This window comes from Elephas maximus, chromosome 5 (genome assembly GCF_024166365.1).
Source record: "Elephas maximus indicus isolate mEleMax1 chromosome 5, mEleMax1 primary haplotype, whole genome shotgun sequence".
Taxonomy (NCBI): Eukaryota; Metazoa; Chordata; class Mammalia; order Proboscidea; family Elephantidae; genus Elephas; species Elephas maximus.
In genome coordinates this window covers 155975636-155999166 of record NC_064823.1, presented here as the reverse complement: position 1 = coordinate 155999166, position 23531 = coordinate 155975636, and the positions used below count along the sequence as shown (strand labels likewise).

The window sequence follows — 23531 nt, the reverse complement described above, 5'->3', positions numbered from 1 at the left end:
CCTCTTGTTCTAATGCATTCTAGTAAACTCAGAAAGAACTGTGATAAGCACAGGGCTACTGGGTGTCCTTGACTACTTAGCTTCCCTCCCTGACATCTTGTGAAATAACTAGGTGACAGTGGATTACTACATTTCTGTGTTTCCAGAGGTATACAGAGGGCATCGGTTACTCAGTAGTAGAATTCTCGCCTTCCATGCAGAAGACCTGGGTTCGATTCCTGGCCAGTTCGCCTTATGTGCGGCTACCACCTTTTGTTTGTGGAGATTTGTGTGTTGCTATGACGCTGAACAGGCTCCAGTGGAACTTCCAGACTAAGATGAATTTGGAGGAAAGGCCTGACGATCTACTTCCAAACAGCAGCCAATGAAAACCTTGTGAGTCACAACAGTTGAACCCACAACCAATCATGGGCATGGTATAGGACCTTGTGCATGGGGTTGCCGTGAGTCGGGCCTGACTTACAGCCGCTAACAGCAACCAAACCCAAACCAAACCCGTTACTGTCGAGTCAATTCCAACTCATAGTGACCCTATAGGAGAGAGTAGAACTGCCGCATAGAGTTTCCAAGGAGTGCCTGGTGGATTCGAACTGCCAACCTCTGGGTTAGCAGCTGTAGCACTTAAGCACTACACCACCAGGGTTTCTGCTAACAACAACAGCAGGCACTAATATACATATTTATTTGTGTTTTTTCTTGTTTCACTATCTACCCTAAATTATGGGTTTCATTTGGGACCATGCCTGGTTTTTGCATTAATACAGACTCAGTGCCTGGTACATATTATATAATCAAGAACTATTTGATGAATGAATGAATACTTCTAAATGATTTTAGAACCCTTATTAAGTGGATTTACATAAATAACAAGAAGCTAACTGTTCTCAAATTACATAAGCATATGAAAATTATCTTGGATAATTTAATTTTATAACTAAGACTTTCATATAATATGAAATATGATTTTTAGAATGATCAAAATCCCTAAATAAAATGGAGTCTTCTCAATGGGCAAAAAAATTTAGGTATCTAAACAATATTGAGATGGTTTTGGGCATGTTATCAGAAGGGACCAGTCCCTGGAGAAGGACATCATACTTGGTAATGTAGAGGGTCAGTGAAAAAGAGGAAAACTCTCAATTAGATGGGTAGACATAGTGGCTCCAACAATGGGCTCAAATAGGTCAATGATTGTCAGGATGGAGCAGGTCTGGGCAGTATTTCCTTCTATTGTTCATAGGATCACTATGAGTCAGAACCGACTCAGCAGCACCTAACAACAACCACAAACAATAAGAAAGGAGCCACAGTGGTTCGTTCAAATCCTAAGCGAAAGGTTGGTGGTTCAAACCCACCAGCTGCTCCATGGGAGAAAGACGTGGCAATCTGCTTCTATAAAGATGACAGCCTTAGAAACCCTATGGAGTGGTTCTACTCTGTCCAATAGGGTCGCTATGAGTTGGAATCGGCTTGACAGCACTAGGGTTTTTTTTTTTTTTTTTTTTTTTTTGTAGAAGACAGAGCATGGCATTTTGAGATAACTGGATTCAAATCTTGGATGTACCTCATAGCCATCTATGCTGTTTTTACCTGCCCAGCATTCTTTCCTCCTTCTTTTGGTAATAAAAATTCTTTTCCTGCTCAGGACTCCTGCCTAACTCAACCAGGGAACCTGGGAGTGGGCTGGGGGAAGGGTGCTATTAAAGTGCTCTGCTACTCTGGAATCCAGGACCTCACCAGGCAACCGGGGTCCTTGCCTGGGTGCTACATGTGGTTGCTGGGAGGGAAAGCTCTTATTCCTTTTGTTGGGGTGAGGGGTTCAGTAGAAACCTGTATCTGCCTGTGGCCATCTCCTCTTTCCTACCACATATGGGGAGGGTGTGGAAGAGCCAGCTGCCACCTCACTGGGTGGAAAACTTGAGGAAGGAGAGATGGGCTTCCTGACATTGTCCAGTCCTGGGGTCTGCTCTTTTCTGCCCTTCTTGCTTACAGCATCAATTAATCCTCTCCTCCTCAACTTCTCCTTTGAGTTACTTTGAGCTGGCTTCCTGTCTTTTCACATCAACAGAGTCCTAATTAAATCTGTAAGCAGTTTACCTCTTGGAGTCTTTTACTGGATCTGTGGCAGAGTTTTCAATGAGCTAATCTGTGTGTCCACCTCCAACAAGTAGACAATAAATATTTGTTCCTATCCTGGGCTACCACGGCCTGTCTGTCAGTTTGCTGTACTGTGGTGGCTTGTATGGTGCCATGACGCTGGATGCTATGCCACCGGTATTCCAAACCAGCAAGACCACCCATGGTAGACAGGTTTCAGCAGAGCTTCCAGACTAAGACAGACTAGGAAGAAAGGCCTTGCAAACTACTTCTGAAAATTAGCCATGAAAACCTTATGGATCATAACAGAACACTGTTTGACTTGCTTGCTTTGGAACGTCATCAGGAGGGATCAGTCGCTGGAGGACATTGTGTTTAGTGAAGTAGAGAGCCAGCAAGGGTGAGGGAGACCCTCAGTAAGATGGAGTGACACAACAGCTGCAAAGATGGACTTGAACATGCCAGCTATCGTGAGGATGATGCAGGACTGGGCAATGTTTCATTCTGTTGTGGATAAAGTTACTGTAAATCGGAGGCGACATAACAGTCTATCTACGTACGCTAAGGTAAGTAGTTTTCCAGTTGTCCAATGGGGAAAGTAATTTTTCTGACGCTGCAGGGTGGTGATGAATGAGGGGTTGGGGACTCAAAATGCCTGGTTTGAAAGTCTAGTTCTCCCACCTACCAGCTGCGTGGCCTCAGACAAGTTTATTACTCTCTGGGTCTCAGTTTCCCCATCTGTGAACAGCGATGTGATATTAGGACCTATATCTGAATGTCATCGTGAGGCTTAAATGAGCTGATGCCAACATAGTGCTCAGAAGACAGCTTGGTACATAGTGCTCAGTAAATGTCAGCCAATATTACTACCTCTTCCTGCCTAGGTGTCATGGATGAATGGTGTCCCCCCAAAATATCTGTCAACTTGGCTAGATCATGATTCCCTCATATGACTTTATGATTGTCTACCATGTCATCATCTGATGTGATTTCCCTATGTGTTGTAAATCCTATCACTATGATGTAATAAAATGGATTAGCGACAGTTATACTGATGAGGTCTACAAGATTAGGTAGTGCCTTAAGCCAATCTCTTTGGAGGTATAAAAAAGAGAGGCAAGCAGAGACACATTGAGACCTCATACCACCAAGAAAGAAGCACTGGGAGCAGTGCCTGTCCTTTGGAGCCAGGGTTCCTGTGCACAGAAGCTCCTAGTCCAGGGGAAGATGGACAAGAAGGACCTTTCCCCAGATCCAGCAGAGAAAGCCTTGAGCTTCCCCTGGAACTGATGTCTTGAATTTCGACTTTAAGCCTACTTTACTGTGAGAAAGTAAATTTCCCTTTGTTAAAGCCATCCACTTGTGGTATTTCTGTTATAGCAGCACTAGATGACTAAGATACTAGGTTTGCCAAGAACATGAAGCAAGAGCTATGAAATCACCACAAAAGTTTCTAGACTATTGTAAGCTTTATGAAGAAAGAACATTTTCATATTTCATTTGCAGTTATAAACTGTGATGAATTGAATTGTGTCCCATCAAAATATGTGTTGTAAATCCTAACTTATACCTGGGATTTAGGAGCCCTGGTGGCACAATGAGTAGAGCAGTGAAATGCTAACTGAAAGGTTGGTGGCTCCGCAGGAGAAGGATATGGCAGTCTGCGTCCATAGAGATTTACAGCCTTGGACACCAGATGGGGCTGCTATGAGTCAGAATGGGGTTTCTTTGTTATGTCAATGAGATACTATTAGTGTCTTAAGTCAATCTCTTGGGATATAAAAGAGCAGATTAAGCAAGCAACCAAGGAACAGAGAGATAAGGACCTTCCCCCAGACCTGACAGAGAGAACCCTTCCCCTAGAGCCAGCGACCTGAAGTTGAACATCTAGCCTTCTAAGTGTGGAAGAATAAATTTCTGCTCATTAAAGCCATCCACTCGTGGTATTTCTATCAGAGCAGCACCGAATAATAAAGACATGAGCTAAGGACAGAGTTTTCTTCCTCTTTCTTCACTCTTGAAAAAAACAAAAAGTAATTAAAGAAAAGAAACTTGCCCCGCAGAAAGAGCCCTTCTGCATTGCAAAAAGGAAATCCCTTTCCTGGAATTAACCTTCAGGGGGAAATGCTCGCTTCATGTTCTCATTTCTATTTTCTTTAAGAGAGTCCAGAAATAATGCATTCGACATCCATTGTTTAACAATCCACTACGTGAATGACATTTTACATGAAATTGTTATGTTAACAGGTAGTGGAAAACAAATCTGTCTTGGAAGAAGTGCAGTCAGAATGCTCCTTTTAAGCCAGGATGGTGAACTACATCTCGCATACTACGGGCATGTTACCAGGAGGGGCCGGTCCCTGGAGAAGGACATCACGCATGGTAAAGTAGAGGGTCAGTGAAGAAGAGGAAGACCCTCAACGAGATGGACTGACACAGTGGCTGTAACAGTGGGCTCAAGCATAACAACGATTATGAGGATGGTGCAGGACCCGGCAGTGCTTTGTTCTGTTGTAAGTAAGGTTGCTATGAGCTGGAATAGACTCGGTGGCACCTAACGACAACAGCAGAATGCAAGGTATGAGCAATTAATCATACTGGCATTTCTTATTTTTGGCATCTAGTGATGGATCCCCAACTGACAAAAGAGACATTTAAAAGAGATTACAGTTAAGATCTTATTTTTATATTAAATGATTTTTGGGGGGGAGATAGCAAATGCCTTGCTAATATTAGATCTTAAATGCCATTTAAATCTTTTGTGTTATCCCTAGAGGCAAATGACGGGCAATTCTCATTCCCAGAAAAGTAAATAAATCTCTTCGGGCTCACACATGAGAGTTAGAGAAGGAAAGAGAGAAAAAGAGATAAACACAAAGAAAGAAGAAGAGAGAAAGAAGAGAGAGAAGCAGACAGGGGAAAGTGAGGAATAAACCCACCGGTTAATTTTATGTCTTGGTGGTGCAGTGGTTAAGCGCTTGGCTGCTAACCTGAAAGATCAGTGGTTCAAACCCACCAGCCGCTCCATGGGAGAGAGATGAGGCAGTCTGCTTCTGTAAAGGTTACAGCCTTGGAAACCCTACGAGGCAATTCTACTCTGTCCTCTAGGGTTGCTATAGGGTCGCTCTAAGTCAGCGTAGACTCAACGGCAATATATATATATATATTGGTCTCCTCATCTTTAAAGTTTAATTCATGAAGTAAGTGGCTATCATAATTTTCAGAAACTTATCAATCGCCATTTGCAGGCGAGGAAAGCACTGCTAATTTGAATTGCTCCCTGCTCTGGGCTTTCACAGAAATGTTGAGAAAAGGGATTTATACAACTTGGATGCAGTGTGGGCGTTCAGCAACAGGTAAAGTTCTGGAAGTTGTTGAAGGTAGGTGCCACTTCTGATTGGCCAGGATCGGAGTCCTACTGGTCTCCCTGTGGCTCAGGTGCGTGCACAGATAGGCCCAGAGAGACAGGCTGGCACCTGGATGACAGAGACTCCACCTTATGCCTGTCTCAGCATGCAACACTGAGTCCAGAATAGTGGCCAATAACTGTGTAAATCGGCTTAGTGGGGTGAACAATGACCCCCCCCCCAAAAGTACGTTCACAGTCTAATTCTTGGAACCTGAGTCTTCCCTTATAAGGCAAAAGATGTGCTTAAGTTAGGTATCTTGAGAGGAGTTGCTTACCTTGGATTATCCGTGTGAACCCTAAATGCCATCACAATGTCCTTATAAGAAAGAGACCAAGGGAGATGTCATTTAGAGAAGCGGAGGAAGCAATGTGACCTCAGAGGCAGAGACTGGAGTGATGCGGCTAGAAGGCAAGGAATGCCTGGGACCAGAAGTTCAAAGAGGCAAGGACTGCATTCTCCTCTAGAGTCTCCGGAGAGAGTATGACCTTGACGCCACCGTGTTTTCGGACTTGTGGCCTCCAGGACTGTGAGAGGATAAATTTCCCTTTTTCCAAGCCACCAAATTTTTGGTAATGTGCTGTGGTAGTCTCAGGAACCTCTAAATTGGGCTTTAGCTTTGAATTTCTAGCCAGCTGGCTAATTGAATGAGCCAGATATCCAATATGTAGCAAAATGGATCATTCCAGGTTTATTTGCAGTTGCCTGGGGCTTTTCTCCTTCCTCTCCATACCTGTGACAGGTACAGACGTACCTTCCCCAGGAGGTCTCATCCAGACTTCCCCTACAACTCTTACCATACTGGCACAAGCTTTACTTTGCCTCTGCCTGGGTTACATAGGGAAACTCTGGTGGCATAGTGGTTAAGAACTACGGCTGCTAACCAAAAGGTTGGCGGTTCAAATCTATCTCACTCTCTTTGGAAACTCTATGGGGCAGTTCTACTCTGTCCTATAGGGTTGCTATGAGTCGGAATCGACTCGACGGCAATGGGTTTGCTTATTTTCGTTTGGGATCACGTAGACCTAATAAAAGGTCCTTCAGGAATCATTTAAGATGGTGACCAGTATGCATCAGGCACCTCTATGTATCTGCTACTCTATTTCCATCATTCATTCTTACACTGAAAATCACTCTCAGGAGGTCAGTGTTAGTGCATTATCTTCCTGTGTGGTTAAATTCCCAAGTTTGCATGACAACCAAAAAGCCGCATGCAATCAAAATGATTCTTGAAAAACCTGTTTCTCATTAAGCGTTTCCTGCCGAGTTTCTTTATTGGAGCATCAGATGAAGTAACTGGCTTACATTTAGCAGCCTTTGTATTCTTTTATCTTGTTTTAAAGACTGGGGATTCTTCCTCAGCCTGGGGACGGGTTCCCGCTGTGAAAGGCATCTGAGAAAGCAGAGCAATAGAGACTGTCTCCACTTACACCAGGGCAGGAGCTTGGCAGTGGAAAGGCGGCAAGAACCTCCTGGGAATTCCAATTTTCACCCAGTGCCTGGCACAGCCAGCTCCTCGTGAGTGTCAACGCTTCTTCAGCTACTATGCAGCTTGCAGAGTTCTAGACTATTTTCAAGTGGGCTGGGAATGGTTTGTACCTGGTCATGGTATTATCTGTGGATTGGTTTCCTAGGGCTGCCTTAACAAAATACCAAAAGGTGGTTTATAAGAACAGAGATTTCTTGTCTCACAGTTCTGGAGGCTGTGAGTTGAAGATGAGGGTGTCAGCTGTGTTGATTCCTTCTGAGGGCTCTGAGGGAGGAACTATTCCACACCTCTCCTAGCTTCTGTGGGTCGCGGCCGTCTTTGGCGTTCCTTAGCCTGGCAGATGATCTTCACCTGGCTGTCTTTCCTCCATCTCTCTATCCCTTTGTATCACCTCCTCTTTTATAAGGACACCAGTCAGATAAGATTCAGGATTAGGACACATTTTATTCCTTTATGACCTCATGTTAACCTAACTGGTAACATCTACAAAGACCCTATTTCCAAATAGGGTCACATTCACAGGTACAGGGGTTAAGACTTCAACATGACTTTTTCGGTGATATGATTTAATCCATAACAATCTGAGACTATGTGAGGAAGTAGCTCTTTCTGCAAACTGTATGGGTTCCCAGTTTTGCCACTTACTAGTTGTGACCTGGACAAGTTATTGAACATTTTGGTGTCTCAGTTATATCATGGATATATTGGCAGCACTGACCTCATAGGGTTGCTATGAGAATTAAATTGATTGGATTATTTGCTCACTGCACAGGATAGTGCATATGCAGATTAAACGTAAAAACAAACAAACAAAAAAATCATTGCCATTGAGTGGATTCCATCTCACAGTGACACTATAGGACACAGTAGAACTGCCTCATAGAGTTTCTAGGAGTGCCTGGTGGATTTGAACTGCCGACCCTTTAGTTAGCAGCTGTAGCATTTAACCACTGCACCACCAGGGTTTCTATAGGTAAGTGTTAAATAAATACATGACCTCCAAGGGAGGAGAAAATGCTGGATTTTACACTTAAAAAAAAAAATTATTATTTTTTTAAGTGTTAAATAAATACATGAACTCTTGCAAGCGAGGAGAAAATGCTGGATTAACATGAAAACATTCTTCTTAAAAAAGACTTTTAATTCTCTAAGGAGTCTTTGGTGATGATCATTGGAGCAGTACTTGGGAGCTGTGAGTCTAATTTATTGGTTGTATAGATGACAACAGCTTAGTTGATGTGGCAATCGGTGAACAGGGCTGACAATTTAATTAAATGCTATCTTGGAGTCCTTGGGTAGTACCAACGGTTAATGTGCTCTGCTGCTTACTGAAAGGCTGCAGGCTGGAGTGAACCCAGAGGCTCCTTGGAAGAAAGGCCTGGAGATCTACTTCTGAAAAATCAGCCAATGAAACTCTACAGAGCACAGTTCTACTCTGATACACATGGGGTCATCATGAGTTGGGGGTCACCTTGATGGCAACTGGTTTACTGGCTTTTTATGATGTTATTACAGTCATTCTGTTTTCTCTCTTTTAATGTCGTTGTTATCGTTCGGTGCCCTTGAGTTGGTTCTGATTCATAGTGACCCTACATACAACAGAACGAAACACTGCCTGGTCTAGCACCATCCTCATGATTTTTGTTATGCTTGAGCCCCTTGTTGCAGCCACTGTATCAGTCTTATGTTGTTGAGGGTCTTCCTCTCTTTGATGAGCCTCCACTTTACCAAGCATGATGTCCTCCAGGGACTGGTCTCTCCTGATGACATGCCCAAAGTATGTGAGTTGAAGTCTCACCATCCTTGCTTTTAATGAGCATTCTGCCTGTACTTCTTCCTAGACTGATTTGTTTGTTCTTCTAGAAGTCCACAGTATATTCAATATTCTTCGCCAACACCATAACTCAAAGGCAGCGATTCTTCTTCAGTCTTCCTAATTCATTGTCCAGCTTTCACATGCATATGAGGTGATTGAAAACACCATGGCTTGGGTCAGGCCCACCTTAGTCTTCAAGGTGATAGTTTGCTTTTTAACACTTTAAAGAGGTCTTTTGCAGCAGATTTTCCCAATGCAATATGTTGTCTGATTTCTTGACTACTGCTTTCATGGACATTGATTGTAGATCCAAGCAAAATGAAATCCTTGACAGCTTCAATCTTTTCTCTGTTTATCATAATGTCACTTATTGGTCCAGTTGTGAGGATTTTTGTTTTCTTTATGTTGAGGTGTAATCCATACTGAAGGCTATGGTCTTTGATCTTCATCAGCAAGTGCTTCAAGTCCTCTTCACTTTCAGCAAGCAAGGTTGTGTCATCTGCATAATGCAGATTGTTAATGAGTCTTCCTCCAATCCTATAGTCCAGTTTCTCAGATTATTTGCTCATCATACAGATTGATTAAGTATGGTGAAAGGATATAACCCTTACACACAACTTTCTTTACTTTAAATCACGCAGTATCCCGTTTTTCTGTTGGAACAACTGCCTCTTGGTCTATGTACAGATTCCTCATGAGCACAATTAAGTGTTCTAAATTCCCATTCTTTGCAATGTTATCCATAATTAGTTATGATCAACACAGTCAAGTCCCTTTGCATAGTCAATAAAACACAGGTAAACATCTTTCTGGTATTCTCTGCTTTCAGCCAGGCTCCATCTGACATCAGCAATGATATCCCTCATTACACATCCACTTCTGAATTCGGCATAAATTTCTGGCAGTTCTCTGTCGATGTACTGCTGCAATCACTTTTGAATGATCTTCAACAAAATTTTACTTGTGCATGATATTAATGATATTATCCAACAATTTCTGCATTTGGTTGGAACAACTTTTTTTTTTTTTGAATAGGCATAAATATGGATCTCTTCCATTTGGTTGGCCAGGTAGCTGTCTTCCAAATTTTTGGGCATAGATCAGTGAGTACTTAAGCACTGTACCCATTTATTGAAACATCTCGATTGGTATTCTGTCAATTCCTGGAGGCTTGTTTTTCGCCAGTGCCTTCAGTGCTGCTTGGATGTCTTCCTTCAATACCATCAGTTCTTGATTTTATGCTACCTCCTGAAATGACTGAATGTTGGCCAGTTCTTTTTGGTACAGTGACTCTGTGTATTCCTTCCATCTTTTTTTGTTGCTTCCTGCGTTGTTCAGTATTTTGCCTATAGAATCCTTTATTATTTCAACCTGAGGCTTGAATTTTTTCTTCAGGTCTTTCAGCTTGGGAAATGCCAAGCATGTTCCTTCCTTTTGGTTTTCTAACTCCAGGTCATTGCACAAGTCATTATAATACTTTACTTTGTCTTCTTGAGCCTCCCTTTCAAATCTTCTGTTCAAATCTTTTACTTCATCGTTTCTTCCTTTCACTGTAACTACTCTATGTTCAAGAGCAAGTTTCAGAGTCTCTTCTGACATCCATTTTGGTCTTTTCTTTCTTTCCTGTCTTTTCAATGACCTCTTGCTTTCTTCACATATGATGTCCTTGATGTCATTCCTTAACTCGTCTGTCTGTGGTCATTAGTGGGGATCTTTTATTAGCAGATCAAAGTATAGTATGTTAGGGGAAAAGAGCTGTATCCCTTGTTAGTTTCCTTGATGGTAAAAGGGGTCTAACAACGTATCCTTTCCTATGCTTTTGTGAGGACAAAATGTGACAGAAAAATTAAACAGCATCTCACCGAGGGACTAGCACATCGGGCCATGTAATTTTCATTTCCTAATTCTCTAAGGAAAAGGACTTCTTAACCCCAAGCATTTAAAAGACCTAAAAAGCTTTTCATTTTTTTAATAAATAAGAAATTCTATGAGCTTGAAGAAGATAGAGTGGAATAGTAGGATACTGAGTTGCAAAGTCCACTAACCACAGATATCTAGTTGGAGACTATATCCTAGTTATTAAAATGATACAGTAATGATAATGAAAATGTAATAATTAACATTTATCCTGGGCTTCATATATTCCAGGCACTGTTTTGAGTGCCTTTATTAACTTGGTAATTACCATAACAAGATGAAAAACTGGCTACTTTTCTCTTCAGTTTTCACATAACACTTTCTTAAAGGGGATGTGTTTGGCAGATTTATTTGCTAACTTGTTTATTCACTCTTGTACGCATTCATGCCAAAACATGCCTGGGCTGCAGCAAAGGCTGGCGGAATTGACCCCATGGTGGTGGGTCGGAGACTGGATTTCAGCCAGAATCTTCACGCAGCCTGCTGTAGGACTTTCACCCACAGGACCTCCTGAAGCATGTTGGCAGCCCTGGCAACATTCTCTATTTTGGTATCTACTGAAGAACAGTTTAGCTAATCAGTAGAAAACAGCACTAGGATGTGCACTGACTTTGAAGAAGCTGTGTGAAAATTCTGGTTTCACACAAACCAAGATGTCATTGGAGCCTGGAGATATGAAATTGGACTCATTAAATTATAGACGTTTAAATCTGGTGTACAGTAGCTAAAGCAAATGGAAGAAATGATGACATAAAAGAGCTGAACAGAAGATTTCAAAGGGCTATTGGAGAAGATAAAATAAAGTACTATAATGAAACGTGCAAAGACCAGGAGATAGAAAACCACAAGGGAAGAACACACTTGACATTTTTCAAGCTGAAAGAACTGAAGAAAAAAAATTCAAGCCTCAAGTTGCAATATTAAAAGAAAATATTAAACTATGTGGGAAGCATCAGAAGAAGATGGAAGGAATATATAAAGTCACTGTACCAAAAAGAACTGGTTGGTGTTCAACCATCAGGAACCAATGGTATTGAAGGAAGAAGTTCAAGCTGCACTGAATATACCGGCAAAAAACAAAGGTCCAGGAATTGATGGAACACCAACTGAGATGTTTCAAGAAACTGATGCAGCACTGGAAGTGCTCACTTGTCTATGCCAAGAAATTCGGAAAACAGTACCTGGGCAACCAAATGCAAGAGATCTGTATTTGTGTCCATTCCAAAGAAAGGTGATCCAACCAAATGTGGAAATTATCGAACAATATCATTAATATCAAACACAAGTAAAATTTTGCTGACAATCATTCAAAATTGGTTGCAGCAGTATATGGGGAAGGAATTGCCAGAAATTCAAGCTGGATTTAGAAGAGGACATGAAACGGGATATCATTGCTGATGTCAGATGGATCCTGGCTGAAAGCAGAGAATACCAGAAGGATATTTACCTGTGTTTTATTGACTATGCAAAGGCATTTGACTGTGTGGATCATAAGAAACTATGGATAACATTGGGAAGAATGGGAATTCCAGAGCACTTAATTGTGCTCATGAGGAACTGTACATAGACCAAGAGGCAGTGGTTTGAACAGAACAAGGGGATACTTCATGGTTTAAAGTCAGGAAAGGTGTGCATCAGGGTTGTACTCTTTCGCCATACCTATTCAATCTGTATGCTGAGCAAATAATCTGAGAAGCTGGACTATATGAAGTAGAAAGGGCCATCAGGATTGGAGGAAGACTCATTAACAACCTACGACACGCAGGTGACACAACCTTGCTTGCTGAAAATGAAGAGGACTTGAAGCACTTACTGATGAAGATCGAAGATCACAGCCTTCAGTATGGATTGCATCTCAACATAAAGAAAACAAAAATCCTTACAACTGGACCAGAAAGCAACATCTTGGTAATCGGAGAAAAGATTGACGTTATCAAGGATTTCGTTTTACTTGTATCCACAATCAACACTCATAGAAGCAGCAGTTCAGCAGTTGAGAAATCAAAAAATGCAGTGCTTTGGGCAAATCTGCTGCAAAACGCCTCTTTAAAGTGCTAAAAAGTAGAGACATCACCTTGAAGACTAAAGTCTTCAAAAGCAAGGATGTCACTTTAAGGGCTAAGGTGTGCCTGACCCAAGCCATGGTGTTTTCAGTTGCCTCATATGCTTGTGACAGCTGGACAGTATTAGTTTTCTGTCATTATTGTTGGTTGCCGTTGAGTCCGCGGTATATTTGATATTCTTCGCCAACATCACATTTCAAAGGTGTCAATTTTTCTTTGGTCTTCCTTATTCGCCATCCAGCTATCATATGCTTATAAGGTGATTGAAAACACCATGGCTTGGGTCAGGCGCACATTAGTCTTCAAGCTGTACAGGGACCCAAACCTACAGACAACTCATGCTAACAGGAGTCAGAAATACCTGCAGTGAGAGTTCAGCACCTGGGAGGTGAAGAACTGTGGCATTTGTGGGCATTAAAGAAGACTTCCTGGGAGGCAGATTTAGCTGGGTCTTGCTTTATTAGGAAAAAGTGTATGGATGGCACACAGGATGGTCAGGGACTGGTCGCTGGCCTGTTGTGCTGACAGGTAAGCTATATGCAAGGATATCAGTGGAAGGGGCTGGAAGGACTAGGCTACATTCTCCACCGCCTGCAGTCATGGAGATAAGGAAAGATGACTTCAGCCGTCATCCCCCAGACTCTCTCCTTACTGGTTGTCAGTAGCCTGAAAAGGGGAACAGTAAGTTATACCCACCTTGTTTCCTCTGAGTCCTGTCCCCAGGGCAAACTGCTGATTCGCTTCCAGGAAGCGGATTTTCACATTATAGACTTTGTTTCCATAAAACACCACCAAAACGTAGGGCTCTGCCTTGGATTTTGAGGAACAATCTCGGACCAAGAAAGTACCGTCCTGAAGCAAAAAGAATGATGGTTATCTTCTCCGGCCTGCCAGGGCCCCGCCACCACAATGGTGGAACACTGATGTTCATTATGAGATTGCCACTTTAGGGGTTGGCAAACCACTTCCTTATTCAATTTAACTCAGTAAGTATTTGTCAAGTTTCAGTATGCATAAGGCATATTGTTATTTTCTGAGAAGTGTATCACAGATCATGGTGCTCCCTTCATCCAAATCTTTCACTGTCCCTAGTGACCTCAGGGTACTGTCAGGAACCTGCCAGCCTGCCTGTAGTTTCTCTCTCATCACTCTTCCAGCCTCCTGTCCCCAGATCCTACCTCCAGCCAAACTACCATCATCTGTCTGGGGGTCTCTGCTTTTGCCCATGTTATACGCTCTGCATGGAGTCTGTGGGTAGTACAGTTAACATGCTCGAATGCTAACTGAAAGATTGGGAGGTTCGAGTCCACCCAGAGGCACCTCAGAAGAAAGGCCTGGTGATCTACTTCCGAAAAATCAGCCATTGAAAATCCTATGGAGCACAGTTTTACTCTGACACATATAGGGTTGCCAGATTGACTCAAGGGCAACTTTTTTTTTTTTTTTAATACTTTCTCCATAGAGTAATCCTCCTCCCCACTTCCCCAGTGTTCTCCCTTTCATCGGTGAATGTTTGGATATTTCCTTTTCTGCCTGAGATGTTTGGGTATTATTCTAGAGATGGTCACGGGGAGCCATCACAGGCTTTGAACAGGGGAGGGGTTTAGCAAAACAGATTGAGCCTCAGTGTGGGGAGAGGCCCTCCCACACAGAAGTAGGGTCCAGGAAAGAGGCTTGGGGTTTGGGAGTTATTGATATCAAAACAAGTGGAGAAACTGTTTGAGGGAGGAGAAAAAATATTGTCTGGGGTGAGGTGAGGGCCAAGGGGCAGGGCAAGGAGGAGAAGACAGGAAAGGAACCTAGGATGTTTGAGAGATAGAAGATACGCCAAGTGACTACGGTACCACGGAAGTTAAGGGGTGATGAGCGAGGGCTTCCAAAAGAAGGTCAACGGATTCAAATGGTCTGAGAATAAGCCATGGGTCAGGCATACTACAAGGAATAAAAAGCCAGCTGCTGTCGAGCTGAGTCCAACTCACGGTGACTCAGTGTGTGTCTAAGTAAAACTGTGCTCCATAGGGTCTTCAATGGCTGATTTTTCAGAAACAGATCGCCAGGCCTTTCTTGTGAGGCACCTATGGGTAGACTCAAACTTCCGACCTTTTGGTTGGCAGCTGTACATGTTGTCTGTTTGCACCACCCAGAGGCTCTACTCCAAGGAATAGTTCAGGATAAAAGCCTGATTGTAAAGTCTAAGAAATAGAACAATCTTCCTGAACATAAACACACCTGCAAGGCTTCCTTTTATGGTGACATTGTCACTTTTATGATGAAAAATACTGAAAAATTTGTAACTGTTATTGTATAGATTGTTGTATATGTGGTTATAAATGATCTATAAAGGCTTGATAGTAACATATAATTTATATAATAATGGTAATAACAATAACTATAGTGATATATGATGATGCTGGCAGCTAAGGTTTTTGAGAATTATTTTCAAGGTTTCAAGTGCTTTGCATACATTATCTCATTTGATAGTTAACGTAAACTTTGAGGAAGGTATTTTACCTCCATTTTATAGATGAGGGAATTAGATAACCAACAGCTTAAGTGAATCTCCTTAAGCTTCACAGCTAGTAAATGGAATAACCTAGAAGTCGATCCTAAATTCTTGCTCTTTAGATACACCAGACTCCAAGTATATAAAGTGGGACTGAAGAATTTTCTGGAACCCAGGTTCCTTTTTTTTTTTTTTATTGTGCTTTAAGTGAAAGTTTATAGCTCAAGGTAGTTTCTCATACAAAAATATCAAACACATATTGTTATGTGAACCTAGTTGCCATCCCTATAATCTGTCAGCACAGTCCTCCTTCCCACCCCGAATTTCCTGTGTCCATTCAACTAACCCCTGTCCCTTTCTGCCTTCTCATCTCACCTCTGGTCAGGAGCTGCCCATTTAGTCTCATGTATTTACTTGAGCTAAGAAGCACATTCTTCACGAGTATCATTTTATGTCTTATAGTCCAGTCTAATCTTTGTCTGAAGAGTTGGCTTTGGGAGTGGTTTTAGTTTTGGTTTAATAGATAGTCCAGGGGCCATGTCTTCTGCGGTTCCTTCAGTCTCAGTCAGACCAGGAAGTCTGCTCTTTTTACTAGAATTTGAATTCTGCACCCCACTTTTCTTCTGTTCTGTCAGGGACTCTCTGTTGCGAGGAACCCAAGTTCTTGCTCTTTAGATATACCAGCCTCCAAGTATATAAAGTGGGACTGAGGAATTTTCTGGAAGCCAAATTCTTGCTCTTTAGCTATACAGACTATGAGTACGTAAACTGGGATTGATGGATTTTCTGGAACGTCTTCTGTCTAGAACCCTCAGCCATAATCAGAGTCAAGCACAGAACATTGCCAAAGATCAGAAGGGGAGAGGACATCAAGATTCATGACTGGTTTTTCTGTTTATCATCTTAAACTTTGCAATGAATTTGTCAAATCAATCTGGGCAGTGTAACAATTTAAATAAAGTTCTTTCATGAATGGGAAACATATTTTGACAAAACTAATAGAGACAAACAGAAAAGGAAAATGTTAAGTCATTCAGCTGAGATTTTATTTTCTCAGTGTTTTTTGGGAAGAGGCAGAGGCAAGAAGGAGAGGAAAGGGAGCATTCATTGAGGACATTCGGTGACATACATGTTGCTTTTCTACCACAACTGCACATCCACTTCTGGAAGCAGGGCTTCTAAGAGCAGCTTTCCCAATGGGAAACAGGGTCAGCGAGTGCAGTGGCTCACTTGGTGCTGATTAGCTAAGAAAGGAGCTGTGGTTGGAGGTCTGGCCCCTGCAAGTCCAGCACCACTGCTCTTGACATGCTGCCATGGCAGAGATAAACCATGGTGGGGCTCCAGGGGAGGACTGTGGTGAGGAGGGGAGGGTCCCTGAGGGGAGGAGTCAGCAAAAGAGCCCACCCATGACTCCCCACCTACTGGAAGCAGCTGTGATTTTGAGGAAAGAGCTCAGTCTTGACTACCAGTTCTGCCACTATCTCCATTGTGAGACTTGGACCTTGGCTTAGCCTCAGTTTCCTCATTTAGAAAATGGAGTTGTAGAAAGAGCAGAATAGACACTGAGACACACACAGGGAGAAGACAACACTCTGAGGATGCACCTACAAGCCCAGGAACGCCAAGGGTTGCCGGCTACTAGAAGGTGGAGTAGACAAGGAAGGATCCTCCCTCCCCCACAGAACCATGCCCTGAATTTGGACTCTTAGCCTCCTGAACTGTGAGGAAATAAATTTCTGTCCTTTAAAGCCTCCCACTTGTAGTATTTCTGTTTCAGAAGCACCAAGAAACTAAGACACTTGACCTAATCACACCTATTCCAGTTCTCCCCTCCTTTTGGTCACCATGTAGGTTTGTACTTCCTCAAGCCCTTTGAAGTTAGGCTGTCCATGTGACTTATTTGGCTAATGAAATGTGAGCAAAGGTGATGTATGTTACTTCAAAAGGATGTGTTGCGAGCCAGTATGTGACTGGTGGAAGCACATGTTGAGATGGGGCCTCCAGCAGCCTGGGTTTCCCATTGCAAACCTGCCGGGAACATGGATATAATCAAGAAACAAAGTTTTGTTTTGCTAATGACTGAGATGTTGGGGTTGTTTGTTACTACAGCCTAACCTATCTTATCCTGACTGTTATAGTGTTCACAATTCCTACACCTTCCTTGCAGAAAGTGGGATGTGAAGACCCCACTGTAACTTGGGCACCTTTAGGAAGGAGATGAAACTAGAAGAAGGCAGAGGAAGACACAATGATGGTGACGTCCATGTATACCCAGGTCTCCATATTTGATCTCAAAAAAGCTCCTGAGGGTCGATTTTACTGTCTCCATTTTTACAAGTAAAAGAAACCTATAATTAAAGATATAGGTCCCTGGGTGATGCAAACAGTTTGTGCTCAACTTTTAACCTAAAGATTGGTAGTTTGAACCCACCTAGTGGCATCATGGAAGAAAGGCTTGGCCATCTGCTTCTGTAAAAATTATAGCCAAGAAAACCCTATGGAACAGTTCTACTCTGTAACACATGGGGTGGCCATGAGTTGGAGTTGACTCCATGGTGTTGGTTTTGATTTTGGGTTTACATTTAAAGATATTTAGGAGCTTGAGAAAGTATCACAGTGATAAGTGGCACAACCAAGCCTCAAATCTGAAACTTTACATAGTAAATTCCCTTTTGAATTATAACCTCCCTAGCATTGAGAAATACAGGGTGATAAAGAAACCTTTACATCAAAACACAGTGCTCATGACAGTCTGTGACCTATGGGGTGACAGTCATAAGATGACAACAGAAAGAAGGACAATGGGCCCAGAGAGGGAGTTACCTTGTTCTCCTTTTTTAACGCCTCTTCTACTGCCTGGCGACTGTATTCTCCAATGTACCAGTCGTGGTGTTGGACATCCTGCAGTCCAGGTTCAATATGAATATTTTAGGTCAAAGGGAAGTACTAATTCATCCACCCATCCATTCAACATTTACTTTTATTTCACCAGTCCAATTACAATTTAATTTACAGTAGATGTGCAGTGAATCAAATCTAGTCCCTGAACCTGGAAAAGCCCACAGATGCTTGGGGAAGATGGACACAGAAGAAGCAGCTGTTAGTTGCCATCGAGTCGGCTCTGACTCATAGTGACCTTACATATAACAAAATGAAATGTTGACTGATCTTGCACCATCTTCATGATCATTGGTATGTTTGAGTTCATTGTTTTGAATTCTGTCGATCTGTCTCATTGAGGGTTTCTCTCATTTTCACAGACCCTCTACTTTACCAACCACCATGACGTCCTTTTCTAGTGATTGGTCTTTCCTGATGGCATGTCCACAATAAGCCGGCTGAAGTCTTGCTATCCTCGCATCTAAGGAGCACTCTTGTATTTCTTCTAAGACTGATTTGTTAGAAAAGTAACCAGAGCTTGGGGATTATGAAATTGACTGGATCACCTAACTGAGTCTGTCTGTCATTGGAAGTAACTAGACATCTCATCCTATCAATTGAGAAAGGGCTCTTGGCCACTACTCTCAGAACGGATGATAAGCTATCAATCTATCAGTGCTTTCTGAAGCTGCACCTGCCAAAGCTTATGAAGCCTGTGCTGCCCTAGTCATCAAACATCAGGGAGGGAGAGACAGGTGTGGACTGGGAGGATCCTTGTGTGCTTACCTAAAGTTACATGTGGCGGACGTGGGATTTGAGTTCTAGCCTGTCTGGCTCTCAGCCCATATTTATGCTGCCTTATTTATTTTAAGTGGATTTCCTTTGCTCACCCACCCCATGAAAACAGGGAGAAGGGCCGTCAGTGAGATGTGCTATGGATCTACAACTCCCTCACAGGGGCTTGGTGGGGGCCAGGTCCTGGTGCATTTCACAGGCTCTGCTTTTATTTGCTCAAGTTGGAAAACTCCTAGAGATTTTATAGTCTTGTGCTTCTCCAAGTGTGGTCGTGAGGGATGGCTGGTGAGTTTAGGCACGGCTTCAACACAGCACTGAATAACTCTAAATCACCTGGGGGACCACCCATCTCCCTTTCAATTCTCTTTCTGTCCCTCTGCATAATTCAGAAGAATGTTTCATTTTGGAGCTAGTACGTCCTTCTATCTCTTGGACATTTCTAATCTCTCCCTTTAACAGAAGAGGAGCCCTGGTGGCAAGGTGGTTAAGAGGTCGACTGCTAACCAAAAGGTCGGTAGTTTGAATCCACTAGCTGCTCCCTGGAAATCCTATGGGGCAGTTCTACTCTGTTATATAGGTTTGCTACAGCAATCCTTAGGCTGAGAGCCTTTAGCAGGTAACAGGATCCTGCTACAAATTTAATACTCTCGTTGTGTTTGCACTGCAATTATTTTTAAAATTTCTATCTATGGTATATAATACTGGTTTTTTATTTGTAGTAATATAAAGTTAATATATAAAATTTATATATATAAATTTATACAAAGTCGATATAGAAAATATAGAAAACACAAAATATATAAATTAATATAAAGTTTCTATTTAAATATATCTAAAATGAGTCAACTTAAAGCATATGAAGTAAATATTATTATAGTATGCAAATATGCCACAAATCATAAAGATGTATTCAAATAACTGAAATCAGGGAAATCCTGATCTAGTTCAAGCCTCTCTCAGGCTCTGAGAGGGGGCATGATTTTGAATAGACATCTAGTTCAAACCCAAGAGTCCCAGTACTTCTGAAGAAGATGGCAGAGGAAAAAGAAGCCAGGCATATAATAAGGGGCATTAAAAGAAATATGGTAAAAGAATCTCCCAAGTCTAATTTCAGAGCATGGGACTCCTTTTAGAATTGAGGTTGAAATAAATAAATATAAATAATATAACACAAGACCTTTAAGATACTGTAGGAATTCTGAGGAATTGACCCCAGATGTCCCATACACTGTGCTTCTGCTCAAAAGCTCTCATGAACTCAGCAGCAGTAACAGGAGAGGGGATGGAGCCACAGAAGAAGCATAGCCTTCAATACTTTATAGGGAAAGACTTTAAACAGGTAGTGATAGAGGGAACGGGATACAAGCCACAAAGAAAGTTTTAACCACCATATGGGCGCAAGAGTTCAGGAAGAGCAGATAGTAGGGCTTGAGCGTGTTTGAGAAAGAGAACAGGACATAGATGAAAGGCAGACAAGAACACATGTATTATCTGCTTGCATTTCTCCCCTCCTTAAACACCCCTGGGATAGGGGCCATAGCCTCTAGCTCACGGTCTGGCACATAGTAGGTGCTCAGTAATTGGTTGTTGGATTGTTCAAATGAAAAGAGTATGCAATATGACCATCGCTTGTTAGAAAAAGAATTGCAAGTATGTAAAACCTAGTTTATCCCCAACGGATTACTGAACAGCCAGTAAATATAAAACACGTGTTTAAGTATCTCTGTTTGTTTGGATTACTGAAAAAATACTTGGAGAATCTAGTAACATGCAAGGTAAAGAATCCGATAAAAGAGCTGATGGTATTGGGCAAAAACCAAATACAATGGAACCAGAACACACGAAGCCAGAAAAAACAATTAATGCCAATCATCATAATTTCATTGTAGACATTGTTCAATAAACTCTACTTCGATGCAAGTACATCTAGAAAGACTGGGCAGAGAAATGTCTGTCTTACCTTTTCATCAGACTGTGTGGGGAAAGGCTTTCTCCCACTTGTGTTTTTATCAGGTAGCTTCTCCTCACGAGAACTGTGACTGACTGGAGACTGGCGTTGCTGAGGAGAACAGGACTTCAGGCTTCCTTTATGAACTGGGAAAAAACAAATTCACATTTAAATATGATTTCATTAGTGTCTCGGCATGTCTCCCGCCAACACAGTGCTCTAACCCATCCATGCCTTCCCATCTCCATGGCGACTGTCTTGGTCTCTGTCACCATCACTTCTTACTCAAGTGACTGCAGTCACCTCTGTATTGGTCTCTTCGCTCAGTTCCTACACCTTCCGCTCTCTTTCCATAGAGCCTCAGAGGAATCCTTTAAAAATTGATTTGTGACTTTGCTACTCTTCCTGGTAAAAATCCTTCTGTGGTTTTATTTAGACTTAAAAGAAAACCCAAACATTTTACTTCTGTCAATAGGCCTTGCACGATCTGTCTCTCCAACTTCGTAGCTCCTCCTGTTGTCCACTCTACTCTGGCCGTAATGAACTCTCTTCAGTTTCTTAAACATGGCAAACTAGCTCTGAACTCAAGAAACACTTTTTTTTAATTTTTAATTTGAAGGAATTTTTTTTTAAACGGAACATTACTTTTTTAACCTGCAAGAATGATAGATAATTGTTGTTCATACTTGGGTATTTGGCAGATATTTTCATTAAAAAGAAACAAAGCCAGATTATATGCAGAAGAACTCGGCATCAGGATTGGAGAGAGACTCATTAACAACCTGTGACATGCAGATGACACAACCTTGCTTGCCAAAAATGAAGACAGCTTGTAGCACTTACTGATGAAGGTTAAAGACTACAGCCTTTAGTGTGGATCACACTCGATGTAAATAAAACAGAAATCCTCAAAGCTGGGCCAATAAACAACATCATGGTAAGTGGAGAAACACCAAAATTGTCAACAATTTCATTCTATTTGGATCAATAATCAGTGCCCATGGAAGCAGTCAAGAAATCAAATGATATACTGCATTGGGCAAATCTGCTGCAAAAGACCTCTTGAAAATCTAAAAAAGCAAAGATGTCACTCTGATGACTAAGATGCACCTGACCCAAGCCATGGTCTTTTCAGTCACCTCATATGCCTGTGAAAGCTGGACAGTGAAACAATGAAGACAGCAGAGCTGGCACATCTGAATCGTAGTGTTGGTACAGAACATCAAACATACTGTGCGCTGACAGAAGAATGAATGTATGTGTTTTAGAAGAAGTACAGTCAGAATGCTCCTTAGAAGCAAAGATGATGAGACTTCATCTCACTTATTTTGTACACATCACCAGAAGGACCAATAACTGGAGAAGGACGTTGCACTTGGTAAAATAGAGGGTCAGCGAAAAAGAGGAAGACCCTTAACGAGATGGATTGACACAGTGGCTGCAACAATGGGCTCAAACACACCAACTATGGTGAGGATAGCACAGGACTGGGCAACATTTCCTTCTGTTACACATAAGGATGCTATGAGTTGGAACTAACTCTCTAGTAACTATCAACAAAAACAAAGTTTACGAAGAAGAACTCTTCCTGAGATATTGAAAGTTCTATTTTTTTTTTAATAATTTTTATTGAGCTTTAAGTGAACATTTACAAATCAAGTCAGTCTGTCACATATAAGCTTATATACACCTTACTCCATACTCCCACTTACTCTCCCCCTAATGTGTCAGCCCACTCCCTCCTTCCAGTCTCTCCTTTCGTGACAATTTTGCCAGTTTCTAACCCTCTCTACCTTCCCATCTCCCCTCCAGACAGGAGATGCCAACACAGTCTCAAGTGTCCACCTGATACAAGTAGCTCACTCTTCGTCAGCATCTCTCTCCAATCCATCGTCCAGTCCCTTCCATGTCTGATGAGTTGTCTTCGGGAATGGTTCCTGTCCTGTGCCAACAGAAGGTTTGGGGACCATGACCGCCGGGACTCCTCTAGTCTCAGTCAGACCATTAAGTCTGTTCTTTTTGTGAGAATTTGGGGTCTGCATCCCAATGATCTCCTGCTCCCTCAGGGGTTCTCTGTTGTGCTCCCTGTCAGGGCAGTCATCGGTTGTGGCTGGGCACCGTCTGGTTCTTCTGGTCTCAGGGTGATGTAAGTCTCTGGTTCATGTGGCCCTTTCTGTCTCTTGGGCTCATAGTTGTCGTGTGACCTTGGTATTCTTCATTCTCCTTTGATCCAGGTGGGTTGAGACCAATTGATGCATCTTAGATGGCCTCTTGTTAGCATTTAAGACCCCAGACGCCACATTTCAAAGTGGGATGCAGAATGTTTTCATAATAGAATTATTTTGCCAATTGACTTAGAAGTCCCCTTAAGCCATAGTCCCCAAACCCCCGACCTTGCTCCACTGACCTTTGAAGTATTCAGTTTATCCCGGAAACTTCTTTGCTTTTGGTCCAGTCCAGTCCAGTTGAGCTGACCTTCTGTGTATTGAGTATTGTCCTTCCCTTCACTTAAAGTAGTTCTTATCTACTAACTAATCAGTAAATAACCCTCTCCCACCCTCCCTCCCCGCCTCGTAACCACATAAGTGTGTTCTTCTCAGTTTATACTATTTCTCA

The 23531-nt window shown here is 42.2% G+C and overlaps 1 protein-coding gene across 1 annotated transcript in view; it reads right to left on the bottom strand.

Annotated features, from left to right (window-relative positions):
- The window catches only part of CLNK (cytokine dependent hematopoietic cell linker), a 128580-nt gene that overhangs the window by 875 nt on the left and 104174 nt on the right, over window positions 1-23531 (bottom strand). Inside the window, exons 14-16 of the mRNA XM_049885312.1 lie at window positions 20928-21061; window positions 18116-18193; window positions 13486-13641 (exon numbers count right to left, since the gene is read on the bottom strand). Coding sequence (XP_049741269.1) covers window positions 13486-13641; window positions 18116-18193; window positions 20928-21061 — 368 coding nt within the window. The remainder of the gene's footprint in view (window positions 1-13485; window positions 13642-18115; window positions 18194-20927; window positions 21062-23531) is intronic.